The 20,920-nt window shown below is 42.9% G+C and overlaps 1 protein-coding gene across 2 annotated transcripts in view; it reads right to left on the minus strand.

Moving 5' to 3' along the window:
* cmip (c-Maf inducing protein) overlaps nt 1-20,679 on the minus strand; it is a 76,134-nt gene extending 55,455 nt beyond the window's left edge. Inside the window, exon 1 of one of the 2 annotated variants that reach the window (XM_015368030.2) lies at nt 18,824-20,679. In XM_015368030.2, coding sequence (XP_015223516.1) covers nt 18,824-19,144 — 321 coding nt within the window. In that variant the 5' untranslated portion in view covers nt 19,145-20,679. The remainder of the gene's footprint in view (nt 1-18,823) is intronic. The other variant, XM_006641169.3, reaches the window with a different exon arrangement.
* Nucleotides 20,680-20,920: the final 241 nt, after the last annotated feature.

Below are 20,920 nucleotides of genomic sequence, written 5' to 3' on the forward strand. Positions count from 1 at the left end.
GCTGGGCAGCTTGTTCTGTCCTCCCACAGCTCTCTGGGTTAGGAGCTGCCTCCTGTCCTTCTTTTAAAACACACTTCTTCGTAGTTTCCACTTATGTCCTCTAGGATTTAATTGTTAAGCTGGCGCCCATATCCAGGGCACATAAAGGACCCACTCTGCAGAGATTTCCCGGCTATTCAAGTTTCCTCTCCAATACCAGTCCCCTGCTGGGCCCAAAGCGTTTGGAAGCCATTCAGACTAATTAATCCATGCAGAGGTTGCATCAGCTTTCTCGTGACACCATTACGGATAATTTGTCTAACACACCTCAGATAAGATCCCTCCCCCCCTCTGAATCTCCTCTCACGCCGTCTTCTTCACAAAGATAAATGTTGCTGGGAGAAAAAAACATATAAATCCCAAAAAAAACTTCCTTAACCAGGTGCAGTACCAGCAACTTGCCCTCTAATGATTTAAAGACACAGATGGACAGTTTCAGAGCATTTCCAAACAGAGGAACCACACTGGATTAAGTCAGCTGCCTGTTATATCCATAGTCTCCAGATAACCACATGCTGATATGCTTCAGTGAGACTACACGGCACTTCAATTTAGTCCAACGGTGACTTGTTTTACTAGGGTATAACCTGGCGATATTCATTCTCTGCACATGTAGACATTGGGTGTTTCAAGATAACGCTTTCCTAAAATAGAACAATTCATTGTATTTAAAAAAAAACAGCAAACAGTCATGAACTAAGGCAAGGTAGGGAATGTATGACATTGCTCAGTTAACAGCGAAAAAGGAGGGGGATGGCATTTAGTAAACTGACGGGCATTTTCCGTTCACAGGGCTTCAGAAAGAAAATCACTTCAGTCAGTTGGCCACTCACACCCACCCAGAGCACTTCAGCATCATTAACAGGTCACACTCAAGAGCAGGGTATCTCCCAGCTACTTCCATACAACCCGCCTGCTGTTTTCAGGTGTGAAATCCACTTGGATTGTGTCCTACATGTTATACTGTAGAGCCAGCAGATATGTCGCCCTGCAGTTCACAACTGGCAGCCCACTGAAGCCCAGCAGATGTGAGCCAGGCCAGCACCTGGACTGGAGACCTCCTGGGAAATGTAAGGCTTCTACTGGAAGTGGCGTTAGTGGGAGTTGTCAGTGGGGTCTTAATAAGGAGCACTCACCCTGCGGTCTGCGTGGTTCCTGATGCCCCATAGCATAGCGATGGGGACACTATAATGTAAAAAAGGTCGCTGTCCTTCTGATGAGACGTAAAACCACTGAGAGTCGGGACCTTGGTTATTAAAAATCTCACGCAAAGAGTAAGGGTGTAGTTCCAGTGTCCTGAACAAAGTTCTACCTGGCCTTTACCAATCATGACCCCCTACTAACCCCCCTCTCTGAACTGGCTTCATCACTCTGCTCTCCTCCCCACTGAGAGCTGGTGTGTGGGGAGCGTACAGACATACTCTGGCTGCCATCAACATCATCCAGGTGGGGCTGCACACTGTGGTGGTGGAGGGGATCCCCGTTACCTGTAAAGCACTTTGAGTGGACTGTCCACTAAAGCAGTATATAAGTGTAAGGATTATTATTAAGAACAAGTAATAGGTTTATTCCATGCTGAAATAAAAGAAGAAAGAAAACACAACGTTTCGGGCCATGGAGCCTTCTTTACACCTGAAGAAGGCTCCATGGCCGAAACATTGCGTTTTCTTTCTTCTTTTATTTCAGCATGGAATAAACCTATTACTTGTTCCTTTGCAGCCTACGCATGCTGACGCAGCTACGGTACCCACCTGAACTACTACAGGATTATTATTAGTCCACTCCTGTATTAAGAATTCTTTGTCTTTCTTACAAAGGGCAACCTCTGCCATTCAAGCTCAACAGTCAACCATTTCTTAATGTCTGGTGATGCAAATCGTTTTATACAAGGTTTTGAAGTCCCTTTATCTCAGATTCCTTTAATATGAAGTGGAGTCAGACTATGATTTGCTTATGACCACATACAATACATGAATACAGAAAAAAAATGAGTCACTAGAGGCAGGAGAATTTTAAGATCATCAGATGTATAGTTTGTTAAAGAACGCTTTCATGAATAAAACTAAAGTATTTTTTGTCTTTAAAGACGTCAGCTGAGTAAATTAACATTTGAAGATGTAAACACTCACATAAAGCAATGACGTTGCCTTTTCATTAGTGTTATATTAAAGACGTCACACAACATGACTTTGGGAATATCTTATTTTTTAAATAAAAGAAAGCAGACTGTTTTGTTGTTTTTTTTCCATTCCGGTCCATGACAAGGTTATAGTTCTGCTTCTTGTTCGTATCCCTGTGGAATAAGTGGTGTCAGCCATGAAGGAGTGGCCTGCTAGGGTTCACACCAAAGAAGACGGCAATACTTTGCAGTAAATAATGGGCAGCCACTCAAACATTCAGTCAAAGACAAAGGCAGCTCATGAAAACATTAAGAAGCTGGTCCTAGACTCAGCATGTTTATCATCGCATCCTCTTGACACAGGCAGGGGGCCGAAGAGCACGCCCCTGTGGTTGAAAGGGGCGCATGAAGAATAAAGGAATGCTGGCTCTGAGTCTCAAGGCTATTTGGGAACTCACACTTTCACACACTTTTTATGGCCAAAGTCTCTTGAGGCTGAGTTGCGAATAAACAACCGTCCCAACCCCAGCAGCCCACTGTTGGTTGAAGGGTGGAAGAAGAGAAGCTGCTTGCTTCATTTTCTGAATCGGCCCCCACCCTGCCAGCGGTCTGCGAAGAGCCACATCCCGAGCTCTCACAGGAGATGCTTCGCCACCAGGAAAGAAATCGCTGGTATCTCGGTGCACTTCGACGGGCCTGGGCCAATCAGAAGAGCCGGTGGAAACCACATGACGGTCGAAAACAAAGGCAAGGCTGCAGCTTGAATTTGCCACGGCCGTCCCTGAACTGAACTGTTACTACATTTCCTCTGCCGCTTAAAGATGGCTGCAAGAATGTCAAGGGGGCATTACAGGGTTATAGTTTTGTTAGGGCACTCAAAATTCAGAGCATCCAAATATCACAAACGAACAAGATAAGTAATCAGTATGTAATTCAAGCATTATTAATACCTGTAAAGCTACAAAGCAGAACACAAGACAAAATCAAGAAACTAAAATAGAGTTTTACAGTAATGTGGTTTGTTCATCTAAAAGTTGAATGCATTTAGCAATCCTTTAAACATTTTAATTCTAGAGCTATACCAATGCTTCTTTAGATTTACAGCAGCAGCCCAGGGCTTGGACATCCTAAGACGGTCTAACCTACGTCTTTGTGGATTTAAAATAGAAATCGACATTGAAATGCTTCTCTGAAAACAAAACAAAACAATAAAGAAAACACAAATAAGAATGCATAGGAATAATCTCCATGTTTAAAATGAGGAGGCTATAACCTTGACATAACTCTGCACAACATAGATCATTGAAAAAGCCTGAGAAAAGGACAAAACAAAGACCCACTGTTTCATGCATGACCCCAGTGATCTCAGCAGAGGCTTGTTAACGCAGTTTGTGTCATTTCCTATGTGAACCTTCAGATGGAGAATTAAAGGCTAACGCTTTTTCAAGCTAATTACAGATAAAACAATCCTTCAAAAAGAACAAAGTTTACATCATGTAGACAATCTTATAAAGGACCCAAAGCTGAAGAAGATACTACATCAGTTTAATACACAGTAATGCAATAATTCTGTTTTGCACACTTAATGTCAATGAAACAGTGGTAAAAGGTGCACAGTTTTACAACAGAAATAAGATCCTTTTTTTTCTCATATCTCATCTTCACTTTAGTTCCCTTCTTCCTCTGCCTCGTGTTTTTCAGCATGCACACTTACACAACTTCAGACTGCTGATCCATCCGCAAACAAAGGCGTGGACCACCCCTTCTTCAACCGCCTGACATCCACACATACGACTACCAGAAGCACCGAGAGACGGCGTTCACTTCAGCACCGGCTTACTTTACACCCGCACCGCAGACCAGCTGTGAGTCATTCACAGTCCTCCCCGTGAATCACTTCCAGATACCTGCAGGTCTGCCTTGGTCCAGGTCTCACTCGAAGCCCCCAAATCTGACTACGGCTAGAGCTACTGCATCACAGGAATGATCCAGCACCCAGGAATCACTGCAACAACATACTCCAAAAACTGCAATCATCTGGAAAAAATGCAATTAATTTGCGGTAAGGCCCTGAAACGTAGGTTTACGCAATTCATTGCTACTGTAATGAATAAGTCACAGAAGAAGCAAAATTAGAGATCCATTTTTTTCCGCCAGCAAATCTCGCGAGCTTATAAACTCCCTGGGCAAAACATAGTCTTAGCTTGCTTTAAAAACCACTGTGTGTACTGGTCCTTAAGGTAGAGAGTGAGGAACAAGCTGTGGAACCAAGTCCAGAAACTTGGCCATTAGTGGATCCCTGCAGTGGGAAAACACAAACTGGCAATGATCTCAATCCCAGAGCACCTGACACTGTTTTTTTTTGTGGCACGATGCTGGTGGAAAGCTGCTGTTTAGCATATCCAAACTGTGGAAAGTGAAGAACAAAACAAATGTTATTATTTGCTGTGTAATTGTACATTTCCTGCAGTTGTGTTTATCTGACCAACATCAGGATGGGCCACACAAACGACGGACATTTACAGCTTTTTTAATGCTAGAATGGGTTCTGGCGAATTTCTTTTGAAAGTACACTGAATTCCCAGGAAGCCTTCGACAATAACCCAAATTTCAGTGAAACCTAAGCCATCAGACACTTTTGACAGCTCAAAATGTGGAAACTTGATTTTTTTCTCTCTTTTGTAATGTCTCCACTTGTAGGCTTGCAGCCTAGCAGTATTTCAGAAGCAGTATAAATATCCAAGGGCAGATTTTTACTTTTTTATGAGTTTTGCTGAAACCATAGTTTACTCATAAAAGAGAAATGGTATTGTACCTTTAATGTCTCACTGATGTAACTTTCAGAAGCTTAGAAGGTTTTGTTGAAAAAAATACTTAAGCTGTGAAGTCTTTTGACTAGCAAGAGGATCTTTTGAATTTTTGTTTTCTGTCAATTACTGGTGGTCATGAAACACGAAGAATTATAACCACATTACGTCAAACACAAGTTTCTTACAGAACAAATAAAGACGTCAATTTTCAATGTATTAATGACAAATGAGAAATCTTCCCTTAACCTAGCTGCCCAAAACCAACAGAGGTGTTTCATCATGTTTTCTCAGAACACTAAAGCTCTTCCTTTAAACTTCATCTAAATAACAAAAAAGAAAACTCCACTCACTGTGCTCATCACAATTATGACAGCCACATCCTCACACTCAATGTTTAACAGCATTTTAATACAACGTTTAATAATAAAGCCCTTGCTTAATATCAGCTGGTCTGCAGATGAGGTAGAAGGTGAATATTTCTGTTGCTTATGTTACACCTACAACAAGCAAGGTCACAGTGAAATTCCCCTAGTTTCACTATCACAATCAATGTGCTGGTGGGCCTTTTTTCAAGATGAGAAATGATCTGCTACAGCACTTTCAGGCAGTCAAGCACTACAATTATGATCGAATCAAGGATATCTCTGACACTTTGGCATTTAATTAGAAACCGCCTCTACCCTTTGTTGCACAGCACAGCTTCCTGTGAAAGACGCCCAAGAGCAGGGGATTAAACACCCAGGTCCGCTGCTCTCCACAATGCACCACACTCAGAATCTAAAACGAGGGTCTCTGCAGTTGCATCCAAAGGTTCTCAGTTTTCCCTTCACATTGTGAAGCGAAGAATGTGCTCATTTCTGACTGGACCTTGCTCATGTAGGCCTCTTGTTGCCATATTCTACAAACATCTGAGAGTCTGTACATGTGTATCAGTCATAAAAACATGATTCGCATCAACCAGAGGTAATCTTGGCATCTCACAACACCCAATCTTAAAATGGTCTTCCACAGGAAAGCAATCAACTTCTCCATCTACTGTACCTTAATCTGAACATCAAACTGCCACTTCTAACTTTGGTGCAAGTACTGTATATGGTACAGGAAGAAACTTTCAAATGAACTGTCACATTTTCAGTTCAGGAAGTACTGTCATGCTTTTTTTCAGGCTCTGCTTTTTATCACACCACTGGAGACATCCATCCTGACGTCCAGAGGTACTTCCAAAGAACATGTGGCACATGCAGTAGCACCTTGGAGCACAAACCAGGGACAAAGAATCAATAAATAAATATCTGCTCCTAATTTTAGAAACGCATGCAAGCTAGCAAGGATTTTAAATCAGAGCTTCTAAGGGCATCCCAAAAACAGTCGAGTCCACGCCTCCTACAAAGTGGACTTTTTGAAAGAATCTTTTTGTCTACCGTTCACCATTTTCAAATTCAGAATAAAGTTTTGCCAGGAAGAAAGGGGCCTTTTTATTCTTTTGTATCTGAGAAGTGATGTCAGGAAGGATTATAAATAAGAGTTGCTGAGATAAGGGTTAAGTAATTTGGCTGCCATCATTCATCCCAAACTTTATATCATAGCAGCATGAGTTATAAGAGTTATACACTGTAGCTCAATTTGATTGTGTGAGATTTACTAAAAAGTGACGAAGCAATCATTACTCCAGTCGTGTTGTTCTTATCCTGACTAATCCAGCACAGTGGCCTGACGGAGCTCAGCTGATAGAACGTATTTACACCCCCGTGGAGCAAGACAGAGCTGGGGAAGAGTCAGGCCTGATTTGAGGTTTGGCAGTTGAGCGGAAACACAATGCTCTCAGATCTCAGAGCTGGAGAGTACCACTTTAAATTTAGACTATGATATTTGGATATATTTAAATGCGTACAGCTTTTAAGAGGAAATGACAGGGAATGACAATGACTATCAGATTTTTCAAGGCCCTCAACAGCTACAGTGAAAAACCACCATTCTGCCTCAAAATAAGAACACAATCTCATTTATCGTTGCTCTCATTTTCACAGTACAGTAGATCAAGGCCAATTAATGTTTCACTGAGCAGATAAATTGTAATTACTCTGACCCAAAACGCAGATGGAAAGTCACATGCACAGGTTCCTATTTCAGGGAAAAATTCAATGAGTGTCAAAATTTAAAAGGTGTCTGAGAGCATTGGACTTGTCCCACCTACCATCTCACAAGCCCCTCTTCTTATTTCTTTTCTTCACTTATTTTTTTGAATACCCATTTCCTTATTGTCCCTGCACCTCCCTGTACAAAATAAAATAAGCCACCCAGTTTTTTTCACAAGTGCTTGGGATTCCCCCATCTGAAGAAAACAGCTAAACTTTCAAGGCTATGGGGCTTGAATTTAAAGAAAGATGACAAAAAACACTGAAAGATCAAGGTCATACAGCTTGAACTGAAATCCAAAATATCAGCTGGGAGTGCAAAAAAGACCAAGACAAATCTGTGATAAAACACAAAAGATTAAACTCCTATCGGAGGGATGTCAAACTTATTTCCCCCCTTGCTGACTCACATCCTGTAAGTCTTCCACAGAACTTTAATGATGCTGTATTTGCTAACATCATATCCAGGCAAGAGCAAAAACGCCCCCGCCCCATACAAATACAAATAACTGGACTCCAGTTTGTTCAACGTAACTGGAACCTGTTGTATAGCATCATCGACTTCGCAGTAACTAGCTTGAAGGAGGGAGAAATGTATTTGTCACAAAGGTAATAGGATATAGAGTTTGCCACAGGCAAAAAACAAAAGCAGTGGAAAAATAGTCTAACCCACCAGCATAAGATCCGAAGAAAAAATTCTTCTTTTCCCAATAAGCCATTGGAAGCTTTTCTTATGACGGGTGGGGGGTCGGGAAAGTTGTAGTTAAAAGGATTACGAGTAAATGTGAGATTTCAGGTTTTTCTTAAATAAACGTAGATGCCTTTCCCCAGTTTTTAAGACATATTTACATTTAAAAAGGGAAAAAAATAGCTGGAAACTTTTTTCCAATAGGCAAACAAACCAAGAAGTAAAAATGTTTTCCAGGTTACTATCTGAATTTAACAAAAGAGCAGGTGTTGGAATAACCCAATTAGTCATTAGGCTGTTATTACTTTGGGGCCTGATATAAACGATGTAAATCTGAATGTCATTTCCTGACCCTATTTACTCGAATCGGTATTCCTTTACGTTCATAGAGTGAAAAGGCTACAATTATACAACAAAATATATTTCCAGCGAGCTGACGTTGTTTGGCTTGAACAGACATCTAGATTACAATTTGTTTTTAATGGAAAAATATTTTATTCTTCCCATTAGACAATGAGAAACGTTTCATGAAAACAGGAGGCTCTTTTCATTCTGTCTTCTGTAACCTTCTTTGCCAATCCTGAAAATGTTGTCCAAGGCCTAATGAGGATATTACAGTTTCCAGTGAACTCAATCAGATTGTTTGCTCACTGCCATGGGAATAAAGTTAACAGAGTGTCGTGTGAAATGGCTGGAATCCAGTGACAAACAACATCTTTTTCTCTTTTTTTTTGTCTTTTTAACAAAAGCCCTGGTTTAGAAAAGGCTTAGACTGTTGTCTACCACCACCAGCAGTACCAGCTCCAAAAAAAAAAAAAAAAAGACCTTTCTCTAATCGCCTTCATCATAGCCAAAGGCTGAGAAAGCAGAACCATGAGTCCTGGAGAGTCTGAGATTAGGCAGCCCCTCAGCCTACGCACACTTTCTGCTGAACGGACCGTAACTCCCCGATATGAAACAGAAAGAGTAGCCGTTGAAGGAAAACGGGAAAGACGAAAAAAAAAAACATTCCCGAGCCAAACGGGACATCCAATACTTTTTTACTTCTTCTCTCTACGGTACCATTCCCCTCTTCCCCATTAACGTCACCAGCCCTGGGAAAACTGAATATGGACTGCAAACAGACAACGACCCCCCCCAAAAAAAGCTGTTATTAAAACTGAAACAACAAGTGGTTTAGAGCTTCCGCGCAGTTTTTTTTTTTCAAATTTGTTTCCCTTTTTTTTTAAAGGCGACATTTGCGCTTCTTTCCACCAGCGCTGTCGTATCAGTCATCTTTGGACCTGAAAACAGCTGATGGGCTATATTATTTGATAACAAAAAGATAAAAGCACAGCCCAGCAAGGCAGCTTGCTGACAACACTGAGGTTATAAAACTAAATAAAGAGACGCACGCCGAAAGAGGTGCGTGTCATCTGCGGCCCTATTAACGCCAATGACTTGTTATGAAAGCACAGGAGAAGAAGCATTTACAGTATGTAAAACACCCTTTGTTTTGTATTTGTCGTCAGAGACTGCCTACCTGGCCAAACACATAAGACTTGCAAAGCTAATGGACCACCAAATGCTTTATGCCCAGAGCAATTTCTTTTTTTCTACAGGGCGGGGGATTGAATACTATGCCCTCATTATTGCATAGAAGCAAGCCCTAATTTAGCATCAGAAGGTAAATGAAATATTCTTTAACTAAAATAAGCCTAAGCATCTCCAAAGGCTTGCCAATACACCAAAATGCAGACTAGCTACCCAATTAGAACTACATTATGCAAATTTCTATAATTGGTTTGACTGTTTTATTGGCCCTCCAGAGATCTGTTGAGTTCCCACGAATAGATGACATTCAAAAGATTTCTCTCGTCTTCTCTGGTGGCCAGAAATTTCATCTTGCATCACTTATAACTGCACTAATTTTGAATACAGTACAAAGTGAATTTTGTTCCAGCCATGTTCTCTGTTAAATTCTTGGTCACATTATTTTATTAACTGCTAATTGGAATAATCTTATCCAGGCTCCAAGGTGATTTGCAGCTAACTATAGGACCATAAATGAAGTGAATGCCTTATGTGACCGGCTGTAAAAACCTTCAGAAAATTTCTATTTAAATTGTTAATTGTTTTAATTTGATGACCCAGTCTGGTAGACAGAAAACCCTGGTCTATACAGTTGCAAGATCAATTTTATTTCACTTCTCAGTGCATTTTGGAGTCCAGCGATAATCTGAGACACTTGGGCACTTTAAGTGTAGTGTGGTGAACTTCAAAATGTGTATAAATGAGGTTCTTGTGTGTACCTACTCTCTACGGGACAGCAAAGGAGAAGAACTAGTCATGCAGCAAACATTAGCTCTAGGACTACAGGAAGAAAGTCTGGTAATCTTATATGTAAGCACGTAGTCATCTTTTGTCTCAGTGAAGAAAAGACATTGGCTTCCTAGGGCAAGAAATTCTGCCCGGAGTATCAGAGTTGTCCTTCACACAAAGCTAAAATGAAGCTAAATTCACACTCTTAAACCAACAAAATGACACACAAAGCAAAAACAAGTTTCAAATACTAAAATACCATCTCAGAACCCTGGTTAATTCCAAGATAGATGTACGTTCTCACACCAAAAGATTCTGAATTTTTTTTTTAAACTGCAGAACATAAAACTTGTTGCATCTGAACGCCAACCTTAAAAATAAACATTTATTTACCTTTCTTTCAAAAAAAACCTGAGAACAAGACTTTCTGATCTCCTTCTCAACATGATGCACATGGCGACAGCTCTAATTCAACCTTACCTGCGAAGTGTGCACAAACACGTCAATCTGATTGAACTGGTCAATCTTCATCACCGTTCATCCTCAGAGCAGAGAAAAGATACTGTTCTCCCAACAGCTTGGGTCTCATAATTGCCTGAACACAAATGGCTTAGAGCTTCTGTAATTGTGGATTTCTCATTCAGCGCACACTGTCCATTCTAGTATATAATAATAATAAACTTTATTTTATATAGCACCTTTAAAGGTGGCTTCTCAAAGCGCTTTACAGAATGAGAACAACAATAAAAAAAGAATACACAAGATAAAACACAATTACAATATAGAGAGGAGACCGCGGATGGTGGTACTAGGAAAAGCAGAGGGATAAAGAATGGAACCAGTTAAGTAAAGGCTCTTCGAAAGAAGAAGGTTTTGAGTCTGGATTTGACTCGAAGGTGAATCTCTGATATCCTTGGGCAGAGAGTTCCAGAGCTTGGGAGCATAACAGGAGAAGGCCCTGTCACCCATACAATGTAGATGGACTTGAGGGACAGTAAGGAGACCGGAATTAGAAGAGAGAAGATTGCGAGGCGATAATAGTTCAGACAGGTACTGAAGTGCCAAGGCATGCAGAGCCTTATAGGTGAGCATGAGGATTTTAAAGTCTACACGGAATGTGACAGGAAGCCAGTGCAAGGCCTCCAAGATAGGAGTAATGTGATCACTTGCACTAGACTTGGTCAAGATCCTGGCTCCTGAATTGTGAACATACTGCAGTTTGTTGAAAGTAGATTTAGATACCCCAGCAAGTAGAGCATTACAGTAGTCAATATACACCAACAGAGACCGTACAACAGATAAGACGAGAACAGACGATCAAGACACCGGAGTACAATGAAGTTATCAGCGTTGCGGAACTGACACACACGAAAAAAAAAACCATTTCTTATCACTATGGCCACAGATCTCTGAAATCTTGAATTATTCGAGCTCGTACGAGGGCATCATTCCTTAGATGTTCAGCATCAAAAATACCTTCGGGAATGTTATCATTGGAAAGAATGAAATGACAGACTAGAATAGGTAAACCAGCCACAACAACACAGTTTAGCTCTTTCCTGTCACAGATCCTGCCATGCTACTCTGTCATACCCTGAAGTATCTACCTTTATGTTTGTTTTGAAGTGCTAAATGAAACTAGAGGCAATGATTAAAGCCTAAGAAAATGTCTCATTGTCCATTCTTGTGTCAACATGGACATCTTGGGCGACACACTTCACCTGAGATACAATGGAAGCATGGTAAACGTCTCTGGTCCTGACCCTTTTACTCCAGGTTGCTTGTTGAGAATACATTACTACCAGAAACCACTGAAACAATACAGGCTACACAGAGCAATCTGTCATGTAACCTCTGAACCAGGTATAACAAACCCACACTCAGGAGAGGGTGAATTCTTGCTAATGGAAAACTTGGGGGGCTTGTCACCATCCCATCTTGCCTTCATCGATTTTGAACTTAAGATGCTGATATCCATCGATATGATCTTCTCTTTGGGTACTGGATCAATCCTGTGATCAAAGAACACACACATGATAACACACAATCCTGAATGCTCCGTGATACTACAACTCCCTATTGCATCTCCGCTATTATTCCTAACTACAGGGCAGATGTAAAAGGGGTGTTTTCATCCGACTGAGAAATGAAGGGTTAATAACCCATTCATCTGTACAGTGCAGTGCAAGCCGTATCAGGGCACAAGTAACAACAGGAAAAGAACGCTGTGCTTGCTGGGCTCCCGAAGCCTGAGGAGCAGAAGTCTGCAAGAGAGAGAGAGAGAACAAAGACAGCTGAACAAAATGGAGAACCAGTCTCCTCCAGTCTCCCTCACAGCCAAGAACAGTGCATGTGACTGTACACTGTGCCACGGCAGTCTGGAGGAAAAAATTGCATTCACACATTCAGCGACATCACGTATTCAATCTTCTTTCTCCATATCATCACGTGATCCTGTGATTCTCCAGCAGCTGTCAGTTTTAACTCTGTGAGGGTTATAAACTGCCAGATGTGCAGGCAGAGCTCTCAATCTCAAAATCCGTAGTGCTACTTAAACACACCCGGCCCAGTGAAGGCTGCTCTAGGAGACAGGCGGCCTGCTTTCGGTTTTCTTCCTGCGTTACACCACCGCAGTATTTTGAAAATGAACAATCACTGAGTCAGATTCGAAACACCAACCACTGTGAGAAAATGGTCCCCCGAAAAAATTCAGCAAATCTGCCTGGATTTGTTTTATTCATTAGACTGAAACATGTCAGTAAAGTAAACTGCAGAAATGATGGTAACCAGTAAAATACAGGCACTTGCCCTAGCCTAGAAAAGTGTACCTATATAAAACATATGCAGGGTGATATACTCTATTTTAGAAGCATTTTTACAGACAGCATTGCAAGAATGTATGCCGTAGACTACAACCTACAAACCCCACCACTTGCTTGTAATTCTAACATCAAAGAAAATTGTCAGGTCCACAATTCAAGTGGCTAAAGAATAGTCCATAAAGTTTCAGTTAGAATCTCAATAACACAGATCATCACGCTAATCTGTGAATTTCAGGGCTTTAAATTCACCGAGCAGCACAAATCACTGCGTTCAGGTCACAGTCTCCCCTGGAGGTATGGCTTCGAATCCCACTTCTAACACATACATTCTGAATAGCAGAGTGGCACAGCAGAAACGTGCTGGCTCTGTAGCCCACAGGTCTATGGATCACAACCGTCCTCTGCTCCACTTCGGGGTTGTGGGCATTTGGGATGCAGCCATGATGCCAATACCCTGGTTTCCTTCAAGAAACATCTTGATGTTATCTGTAGATCAATTAGCTACTAACTACCAAATGGGCTAGATGGGCTGAAGTAGTGTTAACTTGTTAGCAACCTCTGTTGTGGTCTTTGAAAGATGTCACCTTTGTGAACTTGGCACTTCCCCTTTTTGCAGGCAATTAATGAATGTCCTGTGACTTACTCACGCATTTGTCACGACTGCTGCGTAGAAAAACTTACGCCACTACATCATGACTTGTGATTTACAACACGCCTTAAACACTGTGCCAATACACCTCTGGCGCACATAGAGAAAAACCCGAAACAGAAACTCAAACAACGCAATGATATTCTCCGTCATGAAGCACAAGCTGGAGGAGATCTGGGCCTATGGAACATGGTACATTACAGGAAAGAGATTTTGCTTTTCAGATCAATCGACAGGCGTGACATAAAAAGTGTCCAGACAAGTAAGAAAGCACGTCACTGTAAAGAGCAATCTATAGCTACTGTAAAAAAATGTTGGGCCCTTCTGCAGGAATAGGACTCTTTCCTACTTGCATCACCACAACCCCACACCCTTTCTTTAAAAAAATCATGCTATTCTTTATACTGTATCTGTAGGGGTAAGCAGCACCATGCCATCTGTCACCTCTCTGTCTCCAGTTTAATTCCACCTGCAATCTCCTTTTTTATGACAAGGGGACGGGTTTAGCCACATCTTTTACTTGATGTTAAAGTGCCATTTCTTGTTGAAAAACAGACCCAGATTTATTTTAAACCGCCCAACGCTGCTCGAACAAGTCTGTCTCTCCACGTGTGGGGTGGAGAAGCGATCAGATCAAGAGCTCAACAGAAGGCCGCAGCTCTGAAGTCGGAGCACCCAGAACTCCAAGACGAGCGGAACACTCAGCCTCCCTCCCAGGTGACTCAAACGATAAAGGCACTTGGCCGAGTGCACGCTGAGCGCTTTGATCACGAGGCCGGGCCTGGATCCCGTCACTAGCTGACCAGGATTCCCCAAACGGCGGCACACAGTTGGCGGAGCACTGGCTAGGGTGGGGTGGGATTAGTCAGCTAGGGCTTCCTCACACTGAGCTCCGGAGCCTCCTGTGAGCTTGCAGGTACTAACGCATCTCTCCCCTAGTGCAGAGCCCGCGAAGTGCCAAAAGCCGAGCGACTCGAGTGTGGGAGGGCTGGAGGAGTCTCTCTCTCTCTCGCTCCTGTGTGCGGTCGCTCGCGCCCACGAGACGAGACACGGAAAACACACCTCCAGCTCGGTGTGAGAAAAGACGCAATGCAAAGGTTGCTCTTGAGGCGAGTGCCGATAATTATGAGAGCGAAAGTGTGAGATCGCAATTGGACCAGCTCCTGAAATTCTGTTGAACAACTCCACTTGACGGAAAATCCCCCCGCAAACAGCCACAACTCCCCCAGACTACCATAGAAGTTACAAATTACTGTGGAGTAAACTTTTCACAGTGAAGAGCTCAATGATACACCCTCCATATAAGCTTCTGAGGCCTGTTAATAAAGACAGAATAGTGCTATAACGCTTTGACTTGAATTACAGCGGCGACATTGATTCTTCTACACAATACAGCCACAGAGCATCACAACAACTAGTCTACAGCTGATTGCCTTATTTGACAGAAGACACAGAGCTACAGAGGTTCCCACAGACACTGTGACCTACAAACTGATAGAAGAGCTTTGAATGTACTGGTTTCACTTGACTCACCACATGGTTTTGAGCTATACAGTCATTTAGTTCTTGGCATCTCCCAAACGCTCTGACATACAGCCCTAACAAGACCCAAAAACCCTTTCACCAACAGCAGAAACAAATCCAGGATGAAGCAGGGAACTGACCACTTCCCATTAGTAAATCTTAGAATAACAAAAACTTCTGTCTGCTTCACCAAACCTTTTTTCACTACTTACTGAATTCAAAATATTCTGAAAATAACTTTACACATTAACCCCTAAGCCTTACCAGTTGATAAAAAAATAATCATATATCCCCTTAACCCATAAACTACGCTATACGTCGTGCTGCACGAGCTGCTTAGCTTTTAGGAGGAGAATGGAAATCCTAAAAATGTAAGAAATAACCGAATAACTGCAGTTTTCAGCTGATGGCACTGATATCAAATCTCCTAACCGGGTCCAAAACACAGTGGCTTGGTTTGCCACTGGGGTCTCACATTAGCAACGTGACAGAGTTGACTTTTATAACTGCTGCCTGTAACAAAGACTTTCTTTGCTCATCCAAAGCTGAGAAAACAGTAAATGCTCTTATCTTCTAGGGACCAGATAATTATAAAGAAATTTGTGCTGCTATTTTAAAAAAAATATGCAACACTCAGTTCTATTTATTCAAACATGAGTTGCCCTTCTTGAGGCTAAAAAAGAACATAGGCAGTCATTTAACTTTCCTCCAAAGCTTCAAAACACTGAACTGAGTTCAGCACATACAAGGCTCTGCTCTTCTGCACATTAATCATCTATTGGTTTACAGTTTGCCCCCAAGACTATTCTAAATATCAGGAAAAAGAGAAGATTTGGACTGCAACGGTGGTTAAAACTCTTTTAAAAAACACTTTTCCACTTTGGCTTATAATCAGTGGAGACTTCTATTTAAGTTTTTGGTTGGGCTTTTAAAGATTCTCTGTAAATTGAAGGTTGTTGTTCTTATTATGTAGATCAAAACAACATCTAATACACCCTCATATTCACAGAAGTACTGAGCTCACAAATGACTGAAATTTTAAAGCATATTCCTTGAATTAAAGGGAATCCAATGAATCACATGATTTCATCGAGTTTAAAAAGGTGTGGCAGCTGCCCACACAAATCCTTCACTGCATCTTGAAACCTTATCTCAAAACCAAAACTCTCTGAAATGCTATTAATCAGCAGCTTTTCATTGCACATCAGCTCCTAATCTAAATAAGCTCGTTTCTGTTTTTAACTTGGCCAGTTTAACAACCTCACACAGTTCTCCAGGTGCTGGTGCTTTGAAAAGACCTGACAAATCCACAGACACACTATCCCTCCAGGAATAAGAGAGGGCATCCCAGCCTTCCCAAACCTGAGCCTGGTGTGTGCAGGCACACAAGAATCACCTTCTGCTCTTCCACACAGCTGCCACACCAGGTGTGTTTGTGCATGCTCAGTTTTGTGCTTGGGGTTGCAATGGGCATGTTGTATTGCTGCCTGTAATACACTACCACTATTCCTTTTTTTATCTGTGGGTCAAGAGAGCAATGCTTCCGTCCTGGAGGGCCAGAGGGATTCTCGTTGTCTTGCCACCAGCTAATTGAACTCAAGGGGACAGGTAAAGGTTAACTCCATGCTGAGAATCAAAAAGGTGAAAAAACAGCTTGGCTGTTGAGCCTTTTTCGGGGTGTCTGGCTTTCTGTCACCTGAGCCCTTAATTACCTAGCTGAGCTCATTATTTGCTTTAATTGGCAAGCTGAAGTCTTCCCTTGTTCTGAAGAAGCTGGAGCTTTAAGGAGGCCTATAAAATCTGACTGGACAGCATCTGCTGAGGACTGGAATTGGGCTGTCCTACTGAGGGTATCTACAGTACATACTGTATACAGAACGACTCACCCCATGTTCTGTCTCTGCCCCATTTGCACAGACGGAAGACTATGTATCCCACTTCAAGGTACATTCTAAGGCATCAAGCACAAGTCAGAACAAGAATTTCAGACCCAGGGACTCTATGCACGTCAGAGCGCATTTTACTCTAAATGAATTTTTTTTTTTATGTGGGTGCATGAGGAAGGGTAGTAAAACAGAACTTGCAAGCCTAACATCTTCACAATAAAGCAATGAATTTGGCATTTATTTAGTGGAAGGTGAAAAAAAAGGTAACCAAATATTAAAGAACCTAAAGGTTTTAAGTAAGAGGGGGATCATTCAGACCACCTGGTTGCAAGTAACCGAGTAATCTCAGTTTCATGAAAGAAGCCAGAGTATCTGTTTTGACACATGGCTTGTTCCATTCTCCTACCACTCTTTGTGTAAAAAGTGCCTCATTTTTCAGATTCAGGGTTAACCACAGCGGCAGTGCGCTTTCCACTCGGTTCGTGTTTCGCTGTCGACCCCGAAGGAGCCCCTTAAGTGGTCTTTGCCTTTAAGGATTTTTAACACTTGAATCCAAAAACCCAGGTTTTGGCATCAATAGTGATGAAACAACTTTCGCAAAAATAGAGGTACGTCAGTTTGTGACAATCTCCAAGCTAATTTCACCTGTCGTGACAAATTTAGACGTCTAAACCGAGTCACTAAAGCAGTGAAGACTTGTGGAAGGCTGTCATTTGTGAACGCCACGTTTCCCTGTTTAATCGCAGCAATGTTGTTCCTAGAACGAAAGATTTGTAAACATATTTGTTTATTTAATGAGATATTTGTAAACATATCCACTGAAACCAGTATCAGTATCCATTATATTAATATACAACAGCAGGCCACCTGATGTGTCCCAAATCTCTGCTTTCACAATTCCCAGCTCCGGTCAACATGCTTCACTGACAGATTGCTTCAACAGCAGAAATCTGATTTACCCCCGCCACCATCATGTTGCATTTCTAAATAAATAAAAAAAATCCAGGAAATGAAATCACTGGTTCTGTCTTTTGGCGTTATCCGTGTTCAGCCACATTCAGAAACAGAGATCAGCATAGTGCAATAACCGAAGATTACAGTATATAAAACTTGTTGCAATCGTGCGTCTCATCTTGTACTGTACCGCATGATCTCTTACCGTTCGACAGCAATTTTAAACATTTGGGTTTGTCAATATTAAAAAACAAAAGGGTGTTTATTTTTAAATATACCCCAGTACACTCTGGTACATCACTGCCGTCTAAATGAGCTAATTGTGATACTTGTCCGCCACCTTCAATTGCGACTTCACATTGTAATACAAACCAGGCCGAATACCCCATCTTCCGCTAAGACAGAAAATGTCTTCCAGTAACCCCCATCCCTCATATCACACACACATATATATATACATAAACAAAACGTTTTGGTTTTCAAGCTTAAACATAAACAAATAACTATTAAACACGAGCGAATTCAGCTCCCGTTTTCCCCACAATGGGTGCGGGGTGTTCACAAATGAAAATGAGTGAATTTTCTTCCCGATTACTGTGCAACACGAACGAAAATGTGTAACGTCTAGGCGATACCTCCGCATAATTATTCGTATTAAGGTAGCATCCACAAACAACAACAACAACAACAACAACAACAACAACAACAAAATCAAGCTATTTTTTTTTCGCACAAGCACGGCAGGCGAAAAAACAAAAGCCCGGTGACGGTCTGTTGCAGGTAATTGAGCCTTTCTGAGCAAGTGCACCGACCCAAGGAAATGCTACTGATGGACTCACGTCCAGCCTGGCTGCCGGGAATGAAGAAATGCCCTTTCGGAGCAATGCAGTACTCACTGTAGCAGAGGTCAGGCTGTTGTCCGTGAGGGTCAGGTGATGAGGCTCCCATCTCCTCAAGAACTTGGAACTGAGGATCTTGCTAAAAAAGGTCCTGGGGTGTTTGACGACGCACACTTGGATATCGCCCTCCTGGAGCAATTTATACCTCATCCCGTTACTGTGGAGCAAGGCTCTCCGGCAGGGTACTGCCCCCATTTTATTCCCGTCCGCCGGACCCAGGGCGGACATCTCGCCCAGCAAGGGCTTGCTCTCCTCCGACTGGTACTGGCGATTGTTGTGGAGATCGCTGCCCCCACCCGATCCGCTATTGAAATCCATGGGTGCTCCAGCCGCCGGTCAATGGGGAACCGGGGTTAAAGAAACGCGGATGGATGGCTCTCCAACCCACGAGCAGCTGACCCAGGAACTGGGTGAAATGTGTCAGGTGGAGGGGGAGAAGAGACAGACAGAGAGAAAAGAGATAAAAGGAGAAAACTGAGAGAGAGAGGAAAAATAAGGGGAAAGGGGGAAAGGGAAAGGGAGGGGGGGGTGACAACTGTGGTCCAATCTCTCAACAGATTCCCCTTAAATTTCTTTCCTCCCTGCTTTTCGCTCCCCCCCGGATAATCAGTCCGCCAGTACCATGATAGTATCCATAACGCGAGGCTGCAAAACGGTAGATCCAGTGGGAAGAGGTGGAAAGCAACAAAAAAAAAAAAAGGATCTGAGGGGGAGGAAAAAAAAAGAAAAAATAAGACGGTCTTCGGGTCTTCCTCTCTGCTGCTTTATTCGCAAGGTTGGTGTCTTTTCTTTCCTCGGCGGCGGCGGTGAAGCGAGCCACTTGGTGAAAGATTGCAGAAGCCAGGCGCGGCGCTGGTTGGTCTCGGCGCGGTCAGGTGGTGGGTCGCTGACGTCAATGGGGGAGCGAAGCGGATGCGCTGCGTGCGTGTGTGTGTGTGTGCGCGGCTCCGACAGCGAGAGGGTGGAAAGAGGAGGGGAGGGCTCTTCTTACGATCACAATACAGCGCTTCGAGACCCGTCCCGGACTGGGACTCTGGGCCCGGGCAATGCGCGCCGGGAGCGAGTGCTCTGGGATGGACGGTCCGCCCAGCTCCCGTTTCGTCGGGAGACCTACAGTCTGTCAGCTGCAGCGGCCGGATGAGCCCCTGTCTGTGCACGGAGAGAACGGCTGCCTTTCTTTTTTTTTTTTTGGTTATTGCATAAGGGAAACAGTTTTTTTTTTTTAATGTACCAGTGCCATCGCGTTGGGAAATCGCAGCAAGGACGTCAGAAAAAGGGATGTGCACATTTCTGAGCTTTCTTTTTCTTCCCTGCCGTTTTGACGCCAGCAGTGAATCCAGCAGCGGAAGAGAAATGCCCCTTGCATTTTGAGATGTAACCGGCCAAGTCCTGTTCGAGGCTTGAGGAAAGGCTATTTGTCTGCCATCTGAAAGTGTATTTTGGAGGCAGCGGAGAGCAGTGCGCTGTTCTGTTACTCAGTTACACCAATGCGGTGCCCTTCTGAAGTGGGTTTAAAAGCCATGAACACCGCCTGGGCTACAGTCCCGCCTCCCGTTTGTACGGACGTTTCTTTACCTTCACCTTCTTCACCAAACCCCGTCTCCTAATACAAGCCCGTGTCGATGTTTGTGTCAGTTGTGTCAAGCGCGGCCCGGTGGCGGGGTGCGGAAATGTCAGGAGAACCCGCAGTCTTTCTGGGGGGTGGGCTCTCCCCTCACTGGGTCAGTGCGAACAGACAACAGCAGATGGGCCGCGCAGCTCCGTGTCCCATAGGGAGAACCTTGCAGATTCCTGCATAAAGCCGGGTGCTGCAGATGAGAATGCCACTCATATTTCAGGGGCTCACTGCTGTGGGGAGAAAAATGAGCCATCATGCCATATGATGCATTCCTCACACAAAGGGTTGGGGAATGAGTTTTACCCGGTTGGGAGATATAGCCTGCTAGCAGGCATATGAGGTAAACGGACCAATGTCTGTCTCTCATTCGTAACCTTATGTTTTCATGTGCTTAAAGCTATACTTTCAGCAAGCGGTTCGAGAGGCCCAGATTGAAAAGCAAGATATTTATTTAATTTCTCTTAATAAAGTCAAAC

Source organism: Lepisosteus oculatus, chromosome 20 (assembly GCF_040954835.1).
Source record: "Lepisosteus oculatus isolate fLepOcu1 chromosome 20, fLepOcu1.hap2, whole genome shotgun sequence".
Lineage (NCBI taxonomy): Eukaryota > Metazoa > Chordata > Actinopteri > Semionotiformes > Lepisosteidae > Lepisosteus > Lepisosteus oculatus.